This window comes from Macaca mulatta, chromosome 19 (assembly GCF_049350105.2).
Source record: "Macaca mulatta isolate MMU2019108-1 chromosome 19, T2T-MMU8v2.0, whole genome shotgun sequence".
In the NCBI taxonomy this organism is placed as follows: Eukaryota; Metazoa; Chordata; class Mammalia; order Primates; family Cercopithecidae; genus Macaca; species Macaca mulatta.
In genome coordinates this window covers 1514186-1530048 of record NC_133424.1, presented here as the reverse complement: position 1 = coordinate 1530048, position 15863 = coordinate 1514186, and the positions used below count along the sequence as shown (strand labels likewise).

The 15863-nt window shown below is 60.9% G+C and overlaps 2 protein-coding genes across 7 annotated transcripts in view; one reads left to right on the top strand and one right to left on the bottom strand.

The window, feature by feature from the left end:
* Positions 1-10084, top strand: part of MED16 (mediator complex subunit 16) — a 28849-nt gene extending 18765 nt beyond the window's left edge. The window contains exons 12-16 of one of the 3 annotated variants that reach the window (XM_077978719.1): positions 314-506; positions 1433-1649; positions 3635-3718; positions 5067-5207; positions 9967-10084. In XM_077978719.1, coding sequence (XP_077834845.1) covers positions 314-506; positions 1433-1649; positions 3635-3718; positions 5067-5207; positions 9967-10021 — 690 coding nt within the window. In that variant the 3' untranslated portion in view covers positions 10022-10084. Of the gene's footprint in view, positions 1-226; positions 507-1432; positions 1650-3634; positions 3719-4023; positions 4589-5066; positions 5208-6538; positions 7005-9966 lie in introns of those variants that run through there. The other 2 variants (XM_077978717.1, XM_077978718.1) reach the window with 2 other exon arrangements.
* On the bottom strand, positions 10081-13850 carry CFD (complement factor D). Of its 4 annotated transcripts, none has more exons than XM_077978887.1 (5): positions 13596-13850; positions 12368-12524; positions 12136-12280; positions 11430-11687; positions 10081-10298 (listed from the first exon to the last, which is right to left on the bottom strand). In XM_077978887.1, the coding sequence occupies exons 2-5, from the start codon at positions 12460-12462 to the stop codon at positions 10152-10154; spliced, it is 645 nt and encodes a 214-aa protein (XP_077835013.1). In that variant the 5' UTR covers positions 12463-12524; positions 13596-13850; the 3' UTR covers positions 10081-10151. The 4 variants fall into 4 exon arrangements, with proteins under 4 accessions (XP_077835013.1, XP_077835011.1, XP_077835012.1 ...); XM_077978885.1 differs by having other exon boundaries at positions 12368-12757; positions 13596-13768; XM_077978886.1 differs by lacking the exon at positions 13596-13850 and adding an exon at positions 13348-13449.
* Between the last annotated feature and the right edge of the window lie 2013 nt (positions 13851-15863).

The window sequence follows — 15863 nt, the reverse complement described above, 5'->3', positions numbered from 1 at the left end:
CAGCTGTGGGGGGCGGCTGCTCCTCCATGTGCCGGTGGGGACGTTGGCCTCAGCCAGAGCCGCTTCTTAGTCCTGTGGCGGCTCAGGGATGGGACAGCTCTCCAGACGGGGCTGTCCTGGGCCCTGCAGGGCGCTGAGCAGTGTCCCCGGCATCCACCCACTCCGTGCCAGGAGCTCCCCAGTCCTGACCACCACAAACGTCCCAGACCCTGTCCATTGCCTCCAGGTCGGGGTTCCACCGGACCCGAGAGACCTCATCCCATCACCATCTGCCCCCCCGCCGCCCAGCTACTCCGATGCCTCTTTCCGGCAGGGCTCGCTGCTGAGGCCGGGCCACAGCTTCCTGCGGGATGGCACCTCGCTGGGCATGCTTCGGGAGCTGATGGTGGTCATCCGCATCTGGGGCCTGCTGAAGCCCAGCTGCCTGCCTGTGTACACAGCCACCTCGGACACCCAGGACAGCATGTCGCTGCTCTTCCGCTTGCTCACCAAGCTCTGGATCTGCTGTGAGGCCCCCTGCCCTCTGCTCCCCTCTCCCTACCAGAACACACCGCGTCCGAGCCCCCTGCCAGAACATAAGCCCTCTGCTCTCCTCTCCCTACCAGAACATACCGTGTCCGAGCCCCCCGCCAGAACATAAGCCCTCTGCTCCCCTCTCCTACCAGAATGCACCGTGTCCGAGCCCCCCGCCAGAACATAAGCCCCTGCAGGTGGCAATGGCTCTGCCTTGATCTCTGCCATTTCCTCGGTTCGCAGCACAGGTCCATGCTCGGTGTGGGTGCCATTGGGATGGCAGCCACTCCCAGGCTCCTATTTGCTGTCTCTCCTTGTCAGGTTGTGTGTATGTGAGGAGGGTGGGTTGGATCGTTCTTATGTCTCAGTGTCTGGGAAAGGCACAGTGCTTCCCACATACTTTTTTTTTCTTTTTTTGAGATGGAGTCTTGCTCCGTTACCCGGGCTGGAGCGCAGTGGCGCAATCTCGGCTCACTGCAAGCTCCACCTTCCAGGTTCACGCCATTCTCCTGCCTCAGCCTCCGGAGTAGCTGGAACTACAGGCGCCCGCCACTGCGCCTGGCTAACTTTCTGTATTTTTAGTAGAGACGGGGTTTCACAGTGTTTGCCAGGATGATCTCCATCTCCTGACCTCGTGATCCACCCGCCTTGGCCTCCCAAAGTGCTGGGATTATAGGCGTGAGTCACCGCGCCCGGCCAGCTTCCTACATACTTTTTAAGTGAATGAGGGAGTCTCATTATTGAGGCCAGAGAGGGTGAGAGAACCCTGGGGTCACCCAGCCAGGCAGACAGAGCCGGGGCCCCGACCTGGTGCTCCTGAACTGGAGGGGCTCCCCGTGCGTCCCGGGTGGCCGGGTGGTGCCCCGGGCAGGGTTGCCCCAGGCAGAGTTGCCGAGACCTTGGCCACCCCTCTCTGCAGGTCGCGATGAGGGCCCAGCGAGCGAGCCAGACGAGGCGCTGGTGGACGAGTGCTGCCTGCTGCCCAGCCAGCTGCTTATCCCCAGCCTGGACTGGCTGCCCGCCAGCGACGGCCTGGTCAGCCGCCTGCAGCCCAAACAGCCCCTACGTCTGCAGTTCGGCCGGGCGCCCACACTGCCTGGCAGTGCTGCCACCCTGCAGCTCGATGGCCTTGCAAGGTGCGTGTGTCCCTGCATTGGTCCCCAAACACACCTCCCTCCATGCCCTGCCCCAAGGCCCCCCGAATCCACACAGCTCCCTCCCTCCGTGTCCTGCCCCAGAGCCCCCCAATCCACACAGCTCCCTCCCTCCATGTCCTGCCCCAGGGCCCCCCTGAATCTACACGGCTCCCTCCCTCCCTGTACTGCCCCAAGACCCCTGAATCCACACAGCTCCCTCCCTCCATGTCCTGCCCCAGGGCCCCCCCGAATCCACACGGCTCTCTCCCTCCATGTCCTGCCCCAAGACCCCTGAATCCACACAGCTCCCTCCCTCTATGTCCTGCCCCAGGGCCCCTGAATCCACACGGCCATAACTGCTGCTTCCTTCCAGGTGCCCTTAACGCCATACCCTAGTGGCGTCCCTGCTCTTCCATGAACCACCACCCATGCGGGCACCCAGTCCTTCCATTCACCCTCTCGCTTTCCCCACTGCCCCCGCCCCGACGGTCTTGCTCTGTCGCCCAGGCTGGAGTGCAGTGGTGCCATCTTGGCTCACTGCAACCTCTGCTTCCCAGGTTCAAATGATTCTCCTGCCTCAGCCTCCTGAGTAGCTGGGATTACAGGCGTCACCACCACACCCAGGTATTTTTTGTATTTTTGGTAGAGACGTGGTTTCGCCATGTTGGCCACGCTGGTCTTGAACTCCTGACCTCAGGTGATCTACCCGTCTCGCCCTGCCAAAGTGCTGGGGTTACAGGCGTGAGCCACCGCGCCGGCCTTGCCTTGGTTTTTACTGATTGTGTGCTAGCCTTGCTGTGCAGGGTGCCCTTAGTTTCTGCCCTTAGTCTCTGGTCTCTCTGGATGTGAGGCCTCACCGTCAATCCCCTTATTGATGGAGAGAGACGCCATAGCATGGCCCAGGGCACCGCTGAGCACAAACACCTCACCAGAAGGCTCTCCCGGGGTTACGAGGTCAGCTGCAGGGCTCGGGGCTGGCCTTCCTCTGGAACATGCAGGGTTTGGACAACCCAAGCCTGCTGAGCTCACCCCGGCCACCCAGCAGCCCTGTGGGGTGGGACCTTGTCACCCACTTCACTGTGAGGAAACCCAGCCTGGAAAGGGTGGGACCTTGTCACCCCACTCGTCTGGGGTCACGTGGTCAGGAAGTGGTCAAGTCCAGATTTGAACCCAGGCCCGTCAGACCCCCAGCCCATATCCAACATGCGTTTGACCAGGAGCACACCCAAACCCCCTGAGCCGCTGATGGCTCATGGCTGGAATTTTAGAAAACACAGATGAGCAAAAAGAAGAAAATGAAGTGAACCCCCAGTAGCCTGGCTCTGGGCCTGGCCTGGCTCCGGGACCTCCAGCATTCTCTTCCTCGTGCTCACTGTGGGAGGGTCCTGCTAGTGAGTCACGCACGAGGGTTTGGGTTTCAGGAAAAGACTTGATGGAAAGAGGACGGTTACGTCAGAGGCTTGTAAACTGGGAAAATTTCAAATATTTAATGAGAGCAGAATAAGCCAGCTCACCCCTACCCAGACCCAGGCCCCCCACCCACCACCAAGGGCAGCTTTTGCCACCAGAATCTGTTGTTGTACAGAGGTCCCGGTGCCCCCAGGCTGGGGGTCTGGGCTGAGGTGGTGTGGAAGCCTCACATACCCCCTTCTGTAAAGTCTCAAATGGGAGGGTCGCAAGCACCTTCTCCGCTTCCCAGGTGCCCTGTGTGGGCCCCGTCCCCTTTACTGGGCCCCTGAGCCTTGGGCTTCCCAGGCATCTGGGAGACCGACCCTCCTCCGTGTGTGGGGGGCCCCACACCCTTTACTGGGCTTGTCTCACGTGGTCCCGCACCTCCCACCTAACTGTTCACAGACACCTGGGCCCACCTGGCAGATGGTGTGAAGCCGGCCACCCCCTCCACCCACGCCTGTGGACAGATGCCCCTTCCGGAACCTGGCCTCATGGTGCCCAGCCCTTCCTCACGCTCTCCCCTCTCCCGCCAGGGCCCCAGGCCAGCCCAAGATCGACCACCTGCGGAGGCTGCACCTTGGCGCCTGCCCCACGGAGGAGTGCAAGGCCTGCACCAGGTGAGGGGCCCTGAGCCTGCTGACTCCCAGAGCTCTGCCGCCCGGGATGGCCCAGCTGATTCCAGCCAAGGCTCCAGACAGTCGAGCGTGGTAGGGGAGCGTGTCCCAGAGGGAGTGCTGGAGCCGGGATCCCAGGATGTGGAACAGTTAACTTGGCATGGCGGGGCTACTTCAGAGAGCAGTAGTTCTTCCCGGTGGGTGCAGCAGCGTGGGCAGAGGCCTTGTGGCAGGTGGGAGCACGGGGAGCAGGCGTGAGGGAGGCCCGCCCAGAAGTAGGAGCCCGCCCAGCGCCTGCCTCCCCGCAGGTGCGGCTGCGTCACCATGCTCAAGTCGCCCAACAGGACCACAGCGGTGAAGCAGTGGGAACAGCGCTGGATCAAGAACTGCCTGTGCGGCGGGCTCTGGTGGCGGGTGCCCCTCAGCTACCCCTGAGTCCGGCTGCTGCGAGAGCCACCGCTCTCCCTGGACGCTCCTTGGCGCAGTTAACCTCAGCCCACCTGGCAGGGCTGTCGAAGGCCATGGGCCGGACGCCTGCGTGACCAGCAGAGCTGCTGGGGAAGCCCCTGCCTTTGTCCAGCTGGGCCCGTGGCCCACACACCGCCCTCCCGGGACCCCCCGATCCCTGGACCATCCGCATCCAGAGGACCGTCTGTGACGGCCGGGGGTCCCCGCGGACCTTGGGGTGACCCGGCTCGCCTGCCTCGGTTTCCTCGCCTCTCCTGCCGAGAGCGCTGAACCTGGACAAGCTGCAGCTGGGAAGGGCGGGTCCAATAAACGCCCTCTGCGCCCACAACCTCGGTGCGGCGCCCAATAAACGCTCAGGCCCCGCCCACAGCCTCGGTGTGGTGCCCGGGAGCCTGTGTCCTCTTGGCCTGTCTTTAAATCAGTATTTATGGGGCACCTAGTGGATGCCAGGCCCGGGCGTCCAAAGTGAGCAGTGGGGACAGGACACAGCAGGCCGGGTGGGTGGGACGGGGCTGTCGTCAGGGTGGCTTTTGTCCAGGCCTGCATCTGCCTATGTCAGTGCGGTGTCTTTGCCTGTCTGTATACTGTCTCTACATATCTCTGGCGTCTCTGCCTGTGTGTGGTGTTTCTGCCTGTCTGTCTACCGTCTCCGTATGTCTGCGTGTCTCTGGCATCTGCCTGGCTCCGTGTGGTGTGTCTGCGCATCTCCACTGTCTCTGCATGTCTCTGGGATCTCTGCACTTCTCTGTGAACTGTGTGTGTCTGCGTGCTGTTTCTCTGGCTCTGCCTGGCTCTGTCCCTGTCGTGTTTCTCCGGCTGCGCTCTGCTGGAGGCTGCTTAGTCCCTGGGCCAAAGTTTCTGCCATTTCTGCCACTGTCCCCAGGGGTCCCGCCTTCCGCCTCCGGCAAGCACTTCTTCCAATTAGGCTGCGTTCCCGCGGCGAGAGGCCTTCCCGGCACAGAGGCGCCCTGCTGTGTGCCGATGGACTCCTTTCTGCGGCTCCGGGGCGGGCAGCGAGGGTGGGGTGAGTGCCCAGTGCTGGCTTGCGAAGCGGGAGCTCACGCGCCCCATCACCTGGCCGAGGCACCCCCACTTTAAAGCCCGCCTGCCCACCGCTGCAGACTCCAAGCTCTGCTGGACACGCGGCCCCGTCTCACCGCACACCTGGCCACCCTCTGAGGGAAATGGCAGACCCGAGGGCAGCCCCCGGCCCCACTCCTGCGACCTCCTCTTGTGCTGGGGCGTGTGTGGGTCTCCATCTCCTCGAGTCACTCAGCATGTGCAGGGCACCTGGTAGATGCCAGGGGTGTCCAAAGTGAGTGACGGACAGAGCACAGTGGGCCCTGGCGGGTGGTTGGGGGCCCAGCTGCTACAGGGCGGCTTTTGTCTGGGTGCCTCTGCGGTGTTTCCATGTGGCTCTGCAGAGACCAGAGTGCAGGAGCACTGGCGAGGGGTGCGGGCCCGTGGCGGGTGGGTGGAGAGGAGACGGGAGCGCTGGCGAGGGGTGCCCACGCATTTTGGGGCGCAGGCTCGCGGCGGGTGGCTGGAGAGGAGACGGGAGCGCTGGCGAGGGGTGCGGGCCCGTGGCGGGTGGCTGGAGAGGCGACGGGAGCGCTGGCGAGGGGTGCGGGCCCGTGGCGGGTGGGTGGAGAGGAGACGGGAGCGCTGGCGAGGGGTGCGGGCCCGTGGCGGGTGGCTGGAGAGGAGACGGGAGCGCTGGCGAGGGGTGCGGGCCCGTGGCGGGTGGCTGGAGAGGAGATGGGAGCGCTGGCGAGGGGTGCCCACGGATTTTGGGGCGCAGGCTCGCGGGCAGCTTCAGGAGCCGGCAGATCAGAGTCGCCCAGCGCCTGACTCGTGAGTGATGACGCCTCTAGGTGACCTGGTTGAAGCCTGGACGCGTGGAGTGGGGACAGGCCGCCCGCTGGTCCTGTCAGTTCCTGACCACGTGAGCGGGGTGGGCTTTGCGTCAGTAGGTTTGGGGGGGTCTGTCCCTCAGACTGCTGTCACAAGCTGGCTGTCATGAGCTCCTGCCTCACGCAAGTATAGTGAGGTGGGCAGGGCATGGGGGTGCCAAGAGGAGACCTGTGGCCCCGAAGCTCTGCTGTCCCTGCCCCCAGCTTCCCGAGGTCCTCATCGCCACACGGTTCCCCCAGGGGTCCTCAGAATCTCCCTAAGAGCCAGGGACCTTGGGGACCCAAGTTACAGATGAGGAAACGGAGGCCATACGGCAGCACGGAAACTGGACCGCGTCTCAGCTCAGGACTGTGTGGTGCCCAGATATTCCCAGCCTGCGTCCTCCCTACCACTCCTGCTCCACTGCCTCTAAACCGTCTCCTCCTCCGGAACCCTCTGTAGCTCCTGCTGACCAAAAGATGCAAAGATGCCTAGACAGGCCGGACGCGGCAGCTCACGTCGCAGCATCGTGGGAGACCCAGGCGGGAGGATCACTTGAGCCCAGGAGTTCAAGACCAGCCTGGGCAACATGGCGAGACCTCATCTCTACAAAAGTCTTAAAAATTAGCCGGGTGGCTGGGTGCGGTGGCTCATGCCTGTAATCCCAGCATTTTGGGAGGTCGAGGCGGGCAGATCACCTGGGGTCGGGAGTTCGAGACCAGCCTCAACAACATGGAGAAACCCTGTCTCTACTAAAAATACAAAATTAGCCGGGCGTGGTGGCGGGCACCTGTAATCCCAGCTATTCGGGAGGCTGAGGCACGAGAATCACTTGAACCTGGGAGGCGGAGGGTGCAGTGAGCCGAGATTGCACCATTGCACTCCAGCCTGGGCAACGAGCGAAACTACATCTCAAAAAAAAAAAAAATTAGCTGGGCGTGGTGGCACATGCCTGTGGTTCCAGCTACTCAGGAGGCTGAGGCAGGAGGATCACTTGAGCCCAGAAGGTTGAAGCTTCAGTGAGCTGTGATGGCATTACTGCACCCAAGCCTGGGGCGACAGAGTGAAACCGTGTCTCAAAAAAAAAAAAAAAAAAAAGCATTCGTTGTTTATTTGAAATTCCTGTTTAACCGGGCGTTAGTGTTTGCCAAGTGTGCTCACCTCTACTGCCCTGCCCCAAAGTGAATCACCATGAACTGGTTCCCTGGCGTCATTTCACTCAGGAAATAGCTACTGAATGAATCTGACTGAGTTACCAACAGTTATGTTTCCAGGTCCCCCCCCCCCCGCCCCATTTAAATGTTGTAGGGCTTTAAAAATTATGTGCGGGCCAGGCAAGGTGCCTCACGCCTACAGTCCCAGAACTTTGGGAGGCCGAGGCGGGTGGATCACCTGAGGTCAGGAGATCGAGACCATCCTGGCCAATATGGTGAAACCCTATCTCCACAAAACTATAAAAATTAGCCGTGAGTGGTGGTGGGCACCTGTAATCCCAGCCACTCGAGAGGTTGAGGGAGAATATTTGAACCCGAGAAGCGGAGGTTGCAGTGAGCCAAGGTCCCGTCACTGCACTCCAGCCTGGGCAACAGTCAAAAGTTACACGTGAAGGCTGGGCCCTGGCTCCCACCTGTGATCCCAGCACTTTGGGAGGCCAAGGCAGGAGAATGGCTTGAGCTCAGTTTTAGACCAGCCTGGGCAACATAACAAGACCTCGTCTCTACATTAAATACAAAAATTAACTCGGCACAGTGGCTTTCACCTGCAGTCCCAGCTACTCAGGAGGCTGAGGTGGGAAGATTACTTGAGCCCAGGGGTTCCAGACCAACCTGGACAACAGTGAGGTCCTTGTGTCTACAAAAAAAAAAATTTTTAAATACACATGAGGCCGGGTACAGTGGCTCATGCCTGTCATCCCAGCACTTTGGGAGGCCAAGGCGGGCGGATAACCTGAAGTCAGGCATTCGAGACCAGTGTGGTCAGCGTGGTGAAACCCTGTCTCTACTACAAATAGAAAAATTACCCAGGCATGGTGGTGGGCCTTGTAATCCCAGCTTCTCGGAAGGCTGAGGCAGGAAAATTGCTTGAACCAGCAGGCAGAGGTTGCAGTGAGCTGAGATCGTGCCATTGCCCTCCAGCCTGGTGGACACAGCGAGACTCCATCTCAAAAAACAAAAACAAACCCGTGAAATTCACACAGTGAGCTACAACTTCGTGGTGGTCACCAGATGGCTGAATGGACCCCATTCCATGCAGTGCAGTATTTACCAAATTCCTAAGAACAGAGCTGGGGCTTCGACGTGTCTAACCGTGCCTGGCCCAGGGCTGTGCACACAGTAAGTGCTCAATACATGCTTGCATGTCAGCGTGATTCCTAGGTGAGTGCTCCATAGCCCCGAAAAACACCCAAGCACGATTTTCAATTCCATCCCTCCTCCTCTTCCCAGTGGCCCCCACCTCTCAGACCATCAGTTTCTCTTTCTCTTTTTTTTTTTTTTTTTTTTTGAGACGGAATCTCTGTCGCCCAGGCTGGAGTGCGGTGGCGCAATCTTTGCTCACTGCAAGCTCCACCTGCTGTTTCAAGCGATTCTCCTGCCTCAGCCTCCCGAGTAGCTGGGACTACAGGCGCCGCCACCGCACCCGGCTAATTTTTTGTATTTTTAGTAGAGACCGGGTTTCATCATGTTAGCCAGGATGGTCTCGATCTCCTGACCTCGTGATCCACCCACCTCAGCCTCCCAAAGTGCTGGGATTACAGGCGTGAGCCACCCCGTCCAGCCCATCAGTCTCTTTTTCTACGATAGCACCTGGCTGGCCCCTCCTCCAGGGGGGAGAAAGGGCTCAGGGCCTCAGGTGTCCTCCCTGGCCTTGCCGAGAAGGGTAACCTGAGGTCCGGGGCCCCCAGCAAGCGCCGCTGCGCGTCTTCCTGCTGTGGGTCTGGCCGCACCCAGGGTGGTTTGTGAAGGCAGGCCCCACGGCTCTGGGTTCAAGTCCAGGCTGTGTCCTGGAGCTTCTGTATGACGTCAGGAGAGTCTCATAGCCTCTGTGAGCCTCCGTTTTCCCTTCTGGGACATGGGTCAAAGGAACACGGCCTCGCAGCGTTTCTGTGCACCTGAGTCTCAGCCTTGCGCGCAGTGGACGCTCACGTTCCCCTTAGTAAGCAAAGGGAAGCGACACGAGCCAGACGAGGAGGGGACACCCCTGCCTGGCGGGCCTTCCCCTCTGTGTGTGTGTGTGTTTGAGGGTGGGGGTGACCCTTCTCCGACTTGCAGGGGGGAGCAAGGGCGCCGCCGTGTGGCCGCGGCAGCCCCGCGGAGGTGCTGGAACTCCAAACTTCTGCGCTGTATTTTCAGTTCTTGGGCTTTTTATCTGCAGCTTCCTGCCTTCCTCTCTTTTTAATGTTTCTGTTTTTGTTTTTGTTTTTGTTTTGAGACAGAGTCTCGCGCCGTCACCCAGGTTGTAGTGCAATGGCGTGATCTCAGCTCACTGCAACCTCCGCCTCCCGGGTTCAAGTGATTCTCCTGCCTCAGCCTCCTGAGTAGCTGGGATTACAGGTGCCCACCGCCAGCCTGGTTTTTTTTTTTTTTTTTTTTTTTAGTAGAGACGGGGTTTCACCATGTTGGCCAGGCTGGTCTCAAACTCCTGACCTCAAATGATCCACCCGCCTCAGCCTCCCAAAGTGCTAGGATTACAGGCATGAGCCACCACGTCTTTTTTTTTTTTTTTTTTTTTTTTAAGAGAGAGAGACAAGATTTCACTGTTTCCCAGGTCACAGCTCACTGCAGCCTCGACTTCCCGGGCTCAAGTCATCCTCAGCCTCCTGAGTAGCTGCAACCACAAGTGCCCACCTCCATGCCCCCCAACTGCCCAGCTAATTTTTTATTTTTTTGTAGAGATGGAGTCGCGCTATGTGGCCCAGGCTTATCTCGAACTCCTGAGATCCAGTGATCCTCCCACCTCGGTCTACCCCTCTGCATATAGTAGGTGCTCAATAAAGACCAACCAGATGCAGGAGTGGATGATTTTATTGCTCACGACTTTATTGCTCCGGTGACCCCGATCTTCAGGCCCCAGCGTCCTAGGCCAGGACGCTGTCGATCCAGGCCGCATAGCTCGCCACGCGCGTGTAGATCCCGGGCTTCTTGCGGTTGCCGCAAACTCGCGAGCCCGAGGTGACCACGCCCTCGAGCACGCCCCCGCACACCAGCGGGCCCCCGGAGTCGCCCTGTGGGGACAGGACGGGGCCGTGAGGGACGGCCCGCGTCCACCCCGGCCCCACACGCCCGACCCCCTCACCTGGCTGCAGTTCCCGCCCCACAATTCTCGCTCCTCCCTCCCGCCTTAATTTGGTCTTCACTGGTCAATATCCCCTGCCACGCCCATCGCATAGGCCGCACCTACAAGCCACGCCCCTCTATGCCCGCCCCCAGCTCCTGGCCACACCCCCTCTGGCCTCAATCTCACCACGTGTTCCCCCTACCCCACCCCACTCCAGGCCCTTTCCAGGATGGGGTCCCACACCTCATCCCTGCTCTTCCAGGCTTCGACTTACCGCAGATGCCACTTCTGCCCTAACCCGTCTCAGTGGCCACCTGCTCTGCTCAATCCCCACTCACCTCAGGCACGCCCCTTCCTTAGAGCCCCACACAATCTTGGCCCTGGCTACCACGCAACCCTCGACTTGTCCTAGGCCTCGGCCCTGCTCAGGACCCCTTCTCTTCCCCGCCGCAGCAGGGATTCCACTCTGCACCAGCTCAGCCCCTTCAGAGGTTCCCGCCCCGTCCACCTGCCCCGCCCCGTCCACCTGCCCCGCCCCATCCACCTGCCCCGCCCCTTCCTCCAGGCCCCGCCTCTCATGCCCCACCCCGCTTCCTGGCCTCGCCCCCTTGTAGTCCCTCTGTTACTGGACTCCGCCCCCTCCTCGAGGCCCACCCTCTATCCCAACCCTAACCCACAAGTCCTTCCACATCCCACCCGTTCCTGCCCATTTTGCCCGCCCTGACCTTTCTTCAGCCCCACCCTCTCCACAGGCCCTGCACCTTCTCCAGGCCCCGCCCCCACAGCCCCGCCTCATCCCACAGGCCCCGCCCCTCGTCCAGGCCCCGCCCACAGGCCGCCCTCATGCCCCGCCGCCATGACCCCACCTCATCCCACAGGCCCCGCCCCCATCCAGGCCCCGCCCATATGCCGCCCTCATGCCCCGCCCCTTCGGGTCCCGCCCCTCCACGCGCCCCGCCCCTTGCCTGGGCCCCGTTCATACTTGCCCCCCCGCTTCCCTTCCCCTCTTCGGGACCTGCCCCCGTCCTGCGGGCCCCGCGTTTCCTCCCAGGCCCGCCCGTTCCTCCTGAAGGCTCACTTTGCAGCTGTCCCGGCGGTTGCTCTCCGCGCACATCATACGCTGGGTGATGGCGCCGTCGTGGTGCGTGCGCCGGTTGCAGGTGGCGCGGTCCAGCACTGGCAAGAGCACGTGCTGCAGGCGGTCCGGGCGGCGGCCCGCGTGGCTGACTATGCCCCAGCCGGCCACGTCGCAGAGAGTGCCCGGCTCCACGTCGCGGTCCACGCGCTGCCAGGGCAGGGGGCGCACAGCAGGGCCCAGCGTGGCCTTCTCGGACAGCTAGGGATGGAGGCGGACGTCAAGGTTGGGGTGCTGGGGTGCGAGGCCGGGGAGGATGCCGCGAGGCTCGGGGAGACGGGAAGGGGGAGGTGGGCATCAGGGCAGGGGGAGAGGTGGGCATCAGGGCAGGGACGGGGGTCTCTGCAGCAGGAGAGATCTAGGCTAGACCCTGGGTGGGGTGCAGGTGGGGGTGGGGTGGGTGCAAGCGTCCCCAGTGCAGCCGCAGAGGTCGAGGCTGGACCTGGGGTGGGGATGCAGGGGATGGGGGGGCTCCCAGTGCAGCCGCAGAGGTCGAGGCTGGACCCGGGGTGAGGGTGCGGGGGTTGTGGGGCGGGGTCCGCATGCAGCAGGAGAGGTCGAGGCTGGACCCTGGACCCGGGGCGGGGTGGAGTGAGGGTGGGCCGGGGGTCCCAGCGCCTCAGCAGGGACTGCGCTACACCGGGCCGACCTGCAGCAGGAGGAGGTCGTGGTCGATGGTGTCGGGCCGGCTGTCCGGGTGCGGCACTGCGCGGAGCACGTCGTACAGGCGCTTGGAGGGCTCCGGCTGCGACAGGGAGTGCGCGCCCAGGAGAACCTGCACCTTCCCGTCGGCCCTGGGGACCGGGCGGAGTCCGCGGTCGGTGCCAGCCGAGTCCCCCCACCCCACCCGGGCTCTTCCCCCGCGCGGCGCGGGCACTCACGCGTCCTCCAGGCAGTGCGCCGCGCTCAGCACCCACTGCTCGGCCACCAGGACGCCGCCGCACAGGTGCTCGCCGTTCACCTGCACCGACGCCATGTAGGGCCGCGCGTGGGCCTCGGCCTCTCTGCCGCCCAGGATCCGACCGCGGGGCTGCGCCGCTGTGGGTGGGCGGGCATGTGAGGGCCGCGGGGTGGACTCCACCCCCGGGCGAGGCCGCCTGGCGGGATCCCAGCTTTCACCCCCGCAGGCCGCTCCCCCGAAGAATCCCATCTCAGGTCGCTGTTTCCAGCACTTTGGGAAGCCGAAGGGGCAGTGGGGGCGGGGGGCGGGCAGATCACGAGGTCAGGAGTTCGAGACCAGCCTGGCCAATACGGTGAAACGCCCGTCACTACTATAAAAAGAAATACAAAAAATTAGCCGGTGTGGCCTATAATCCCAGTTACTCGGGAAACTGAGGCAGGAGAATCGCTTGAACCCGGGAGTCGGAGGTTGCAGTGAGCCGAGATCACACCACTGCACTCCAGCCCGGGCGACGGAGCCAGACTCCCTCTCAAAAAAAAAAAAAGAAAGAAAAGAAAGAATTCCATCTCCGTCTTGGGGCCCCTTGGCATTGCAAACTCAGATATGCGTGGGCCAGAATGCCCCAGAGTGCGGAACCCACAGTGGGCCGGGGATGGGGGGCAGATCCCAGCTCCCCACCCTGGGCACAATGCCTTCCAGTTGGACATAAGAGAAATAGGGCTGAGCTAACCAGTGCCTAGGCAGAACCATTTTCCACACAGACATCAGACTCTGTCTGCAAGAAAAGCTGATTCCAGAAAGTGCCAATTTCCAAAAGAATCTTCTAGAATTTCTCAGCGTTCAGAGCCTTCCATTGGTGAGGAGAGACACCCCCTTCCTGCCCACCTGGAGGGGCTGGAGGATCGTCTGTGTGACCAAGGGGAGCACCTGGCCCACGCCCCTACACACCCCGCCCCTCACCCCAGGCCCAGGCCCCCTCACCGCAGGCGGCCACTCCCAGGAGGACCAGAACTGCCAGGTGCTCCCAGCTGTGCATGGTGAAGCCGCTGTGGCTGAGACACTGACCCAGGCGGGACCCTGGGGCTGCTTTTATAAGGGTGGAGGGGGCGGGAGGCTCCCAGGGGCCCTGTCCACGGGGTGGGCAGCGGCCCAGCTGGGGAAAGGGGAACCCGCCCGCCCAGCCTCCGCCCTCCCGGGGACTGGGTTACCTCCTGCCAGACTCACACCGGAGTCCACAAGTCGCTGGGAGACCCTCCGGCCTCTGTAAGCCTGACGGCCTGCTGGCCCTGGGTGGAGGGCAGTCCCTCAGATGGGTGGGAGGCAGAGAGGGGGACTGCACCCACCCCAGCCCCCTGGCCCCAACTTCACCAGACACAGAGTCTCTGAGCCTTGTTTCACAATCCTAGTTGGAGGCCTCAGCATGTAAACAACCCACTTCCTTGTCCTGCTACCCCCCGCTTCTTCTCTTCCTCCTCCAAATTAGAGAGAAGGTCTGATGGGGATAGAAAGGTCACTTGACACCCTTGTTTCTGTCTCTGTGACCTCTGGGGCTTGACGTCCTGACAAATAGAATGTTGGAAAGGCCAAGGCAGAGGCAGCTGGGAAGACTGGCTACAAAGGACAGGAAAACCAAAACAAACTGGGTGGAGCCTGAATCATGAAAGTTATATGGAAAGTTCAGGGAGGCCACCTTCAGGTGTGGCTTGATCCAGGTGCCTGAAGAATATCCAGTGTCTGCCTCTGGCTTCTCCTTTCTTCTCTGATGGCGTCTCTCCTAACCAGGCTCCCCTGGTGTGCTTCCAGGGACCCCATACTCAACCCAGTGGCTCAATGGGCCCCTCCTAAAATTCTTCATCACTCCAGCCAAGTCTCAAGGTTGCCTTGGGTTGGCGGAGCCTGGATCACACGCCCCCTCCCAAACTGCTCACTGAGGGCAGGTTCTGATGAACACAGTCAGGGCTGGCTGGGCACAGTGGCTCCCACCTACCATCCTAGCACGTTGGGAAACAAGATAGGAGGATCTCTTGAGCCCAGGAATTCGAGGCCAGCTTGGGGAACATGGTGAGACCCCCTCTCTACAAAAAAAATTAAAATAAAATACTTTTCAGAATCTGGGCCATGGGGCCTTCTGTGAAGTGGGGATTTGTGTGTGTTGTTTTTGTTTTATTACAGACAGGGTCCTGCTCTTTGTCCAGGCTCGAGTGCAGTGGTGCGATCATAGCTCCCTGCAGCCTCCTCGACCTCCCGGGCTCAACTGATCCTCCTACCTCAGCCTCCGGAAGGGCTGGGACTGCAGGCCTGCTCATGGTGTAGCTCCATTTTTCACATCTACCCCCAGGGGCCAGTGGGATTCACGTTGCGTGAATCCATGGTGCGGGGACCGAAGGATGGGGGTACCTTGTGGGGAGGACCTCGGACATCGTCTCCAGGGGGAGCAGCACACGGGATTCACCCAGCTTTTCTCTTCACCGTGGATCATTTCTTTCTTTTCTTTCTTTTTTTTTTTTTTAAGGAGTCTTGCTCTGTCACCCAAGATGGAGTGCAGTGGCGTGATGTCTGCTCACTGTAACGTCCACCTCCCAGGTTCACACCATTCTCCTATCTCAGCCTCCCAAGTAGCTGGGACTACAGGCATCCGCCACCACGCCCAGCTAATTTTGTGTATTTTTAGTAGAGACGGGGTTTCATCATGTTGGCCAGGATGGTCTCGATCTCCTGACCTCATGATCCGTCCGCCTCGGCCTCCCAAATTGCTGGGATTACAGGCCACTGCGCCCGGCCTCACTTCTTTCTTTTCCCTTTCTTTCTTTTCTTTTTTTCCTTTCTTCCTTTCCTTTCCTTTCCCTTCTTTCTTCCTTCCTTCCTTCTTTTCTTTCTTTCTCTTTCTTTCTTCTTCTTCTTTTTTTTCTGAGACAGGGTCTTGCTCTGTCACCCAGGCTGGAGTGCAGGAGCGCGATCTCAGCTCACTGCAACCTCCATCTCCCGGGTTCACGCCCTTCTCCTGCCTCAGTCTCCTGAGTAGCTGGGATTACAGGCATGTGCAACCACACTCGGCTAGATTTTGTGTTTTTAGTAGAGATGGGGTTTCGCCATGTTGGCCAGGCTGGTTTCGAACTTCTGACCTCCAGTGATCCACCTGCCTCAGCCTCCCAAAGTGCTGGGACTACAGGTATGAGCCACTGTGCCTGGCCCCCTGTGGATTATTTCATATGCACAGAGAATAGAAAATAATGTAACAAGGCCAGGCGCAGTGGCTCACGCCTGTGATCCCAGCACTTTGGGAGGCCGAGGTGGGAAGATGGCTTGGGCCCAGGAGTTCAAGACCAGCCTGGGCAACATAGCAAGACCCTGTCTCAAAAATAAAACAGAAAAAAATAGAATGGGCCATGCGTGGTGGCTCATGCCTGTAATCCCAGCACTTTGGGAGGCCGAGGTGGGTGGATCGCCTGAGGTCAGGAGTTCGAGACCAGCCTGAC

Bases quoted from the DNA above. Each gene is read 5' to 3' on its own strand.
- CFD (XM_077978885.1), bottom strand. From the start codon at position 12,636: ATGGGATTCTTCGGGGGAGCGGCCTGCGGGGGTGAAAGCTGGGATCCC. The intron at 12,281-12,367 runs GTGAGTGCCCGC...CCCGGTCCCCAG, and splicing joins GCGCACTGCCTGGAGGACGC to GGCCGACGGGAAGGTGCAGG. The intron at 11,688-12,135 runs GTCGGCCCGGTG...CTCCATCCCTAG, and splicing joins ACGACCTCCTCCTGCTGCAG to CTGTCCGAGAAGGCCACGCT.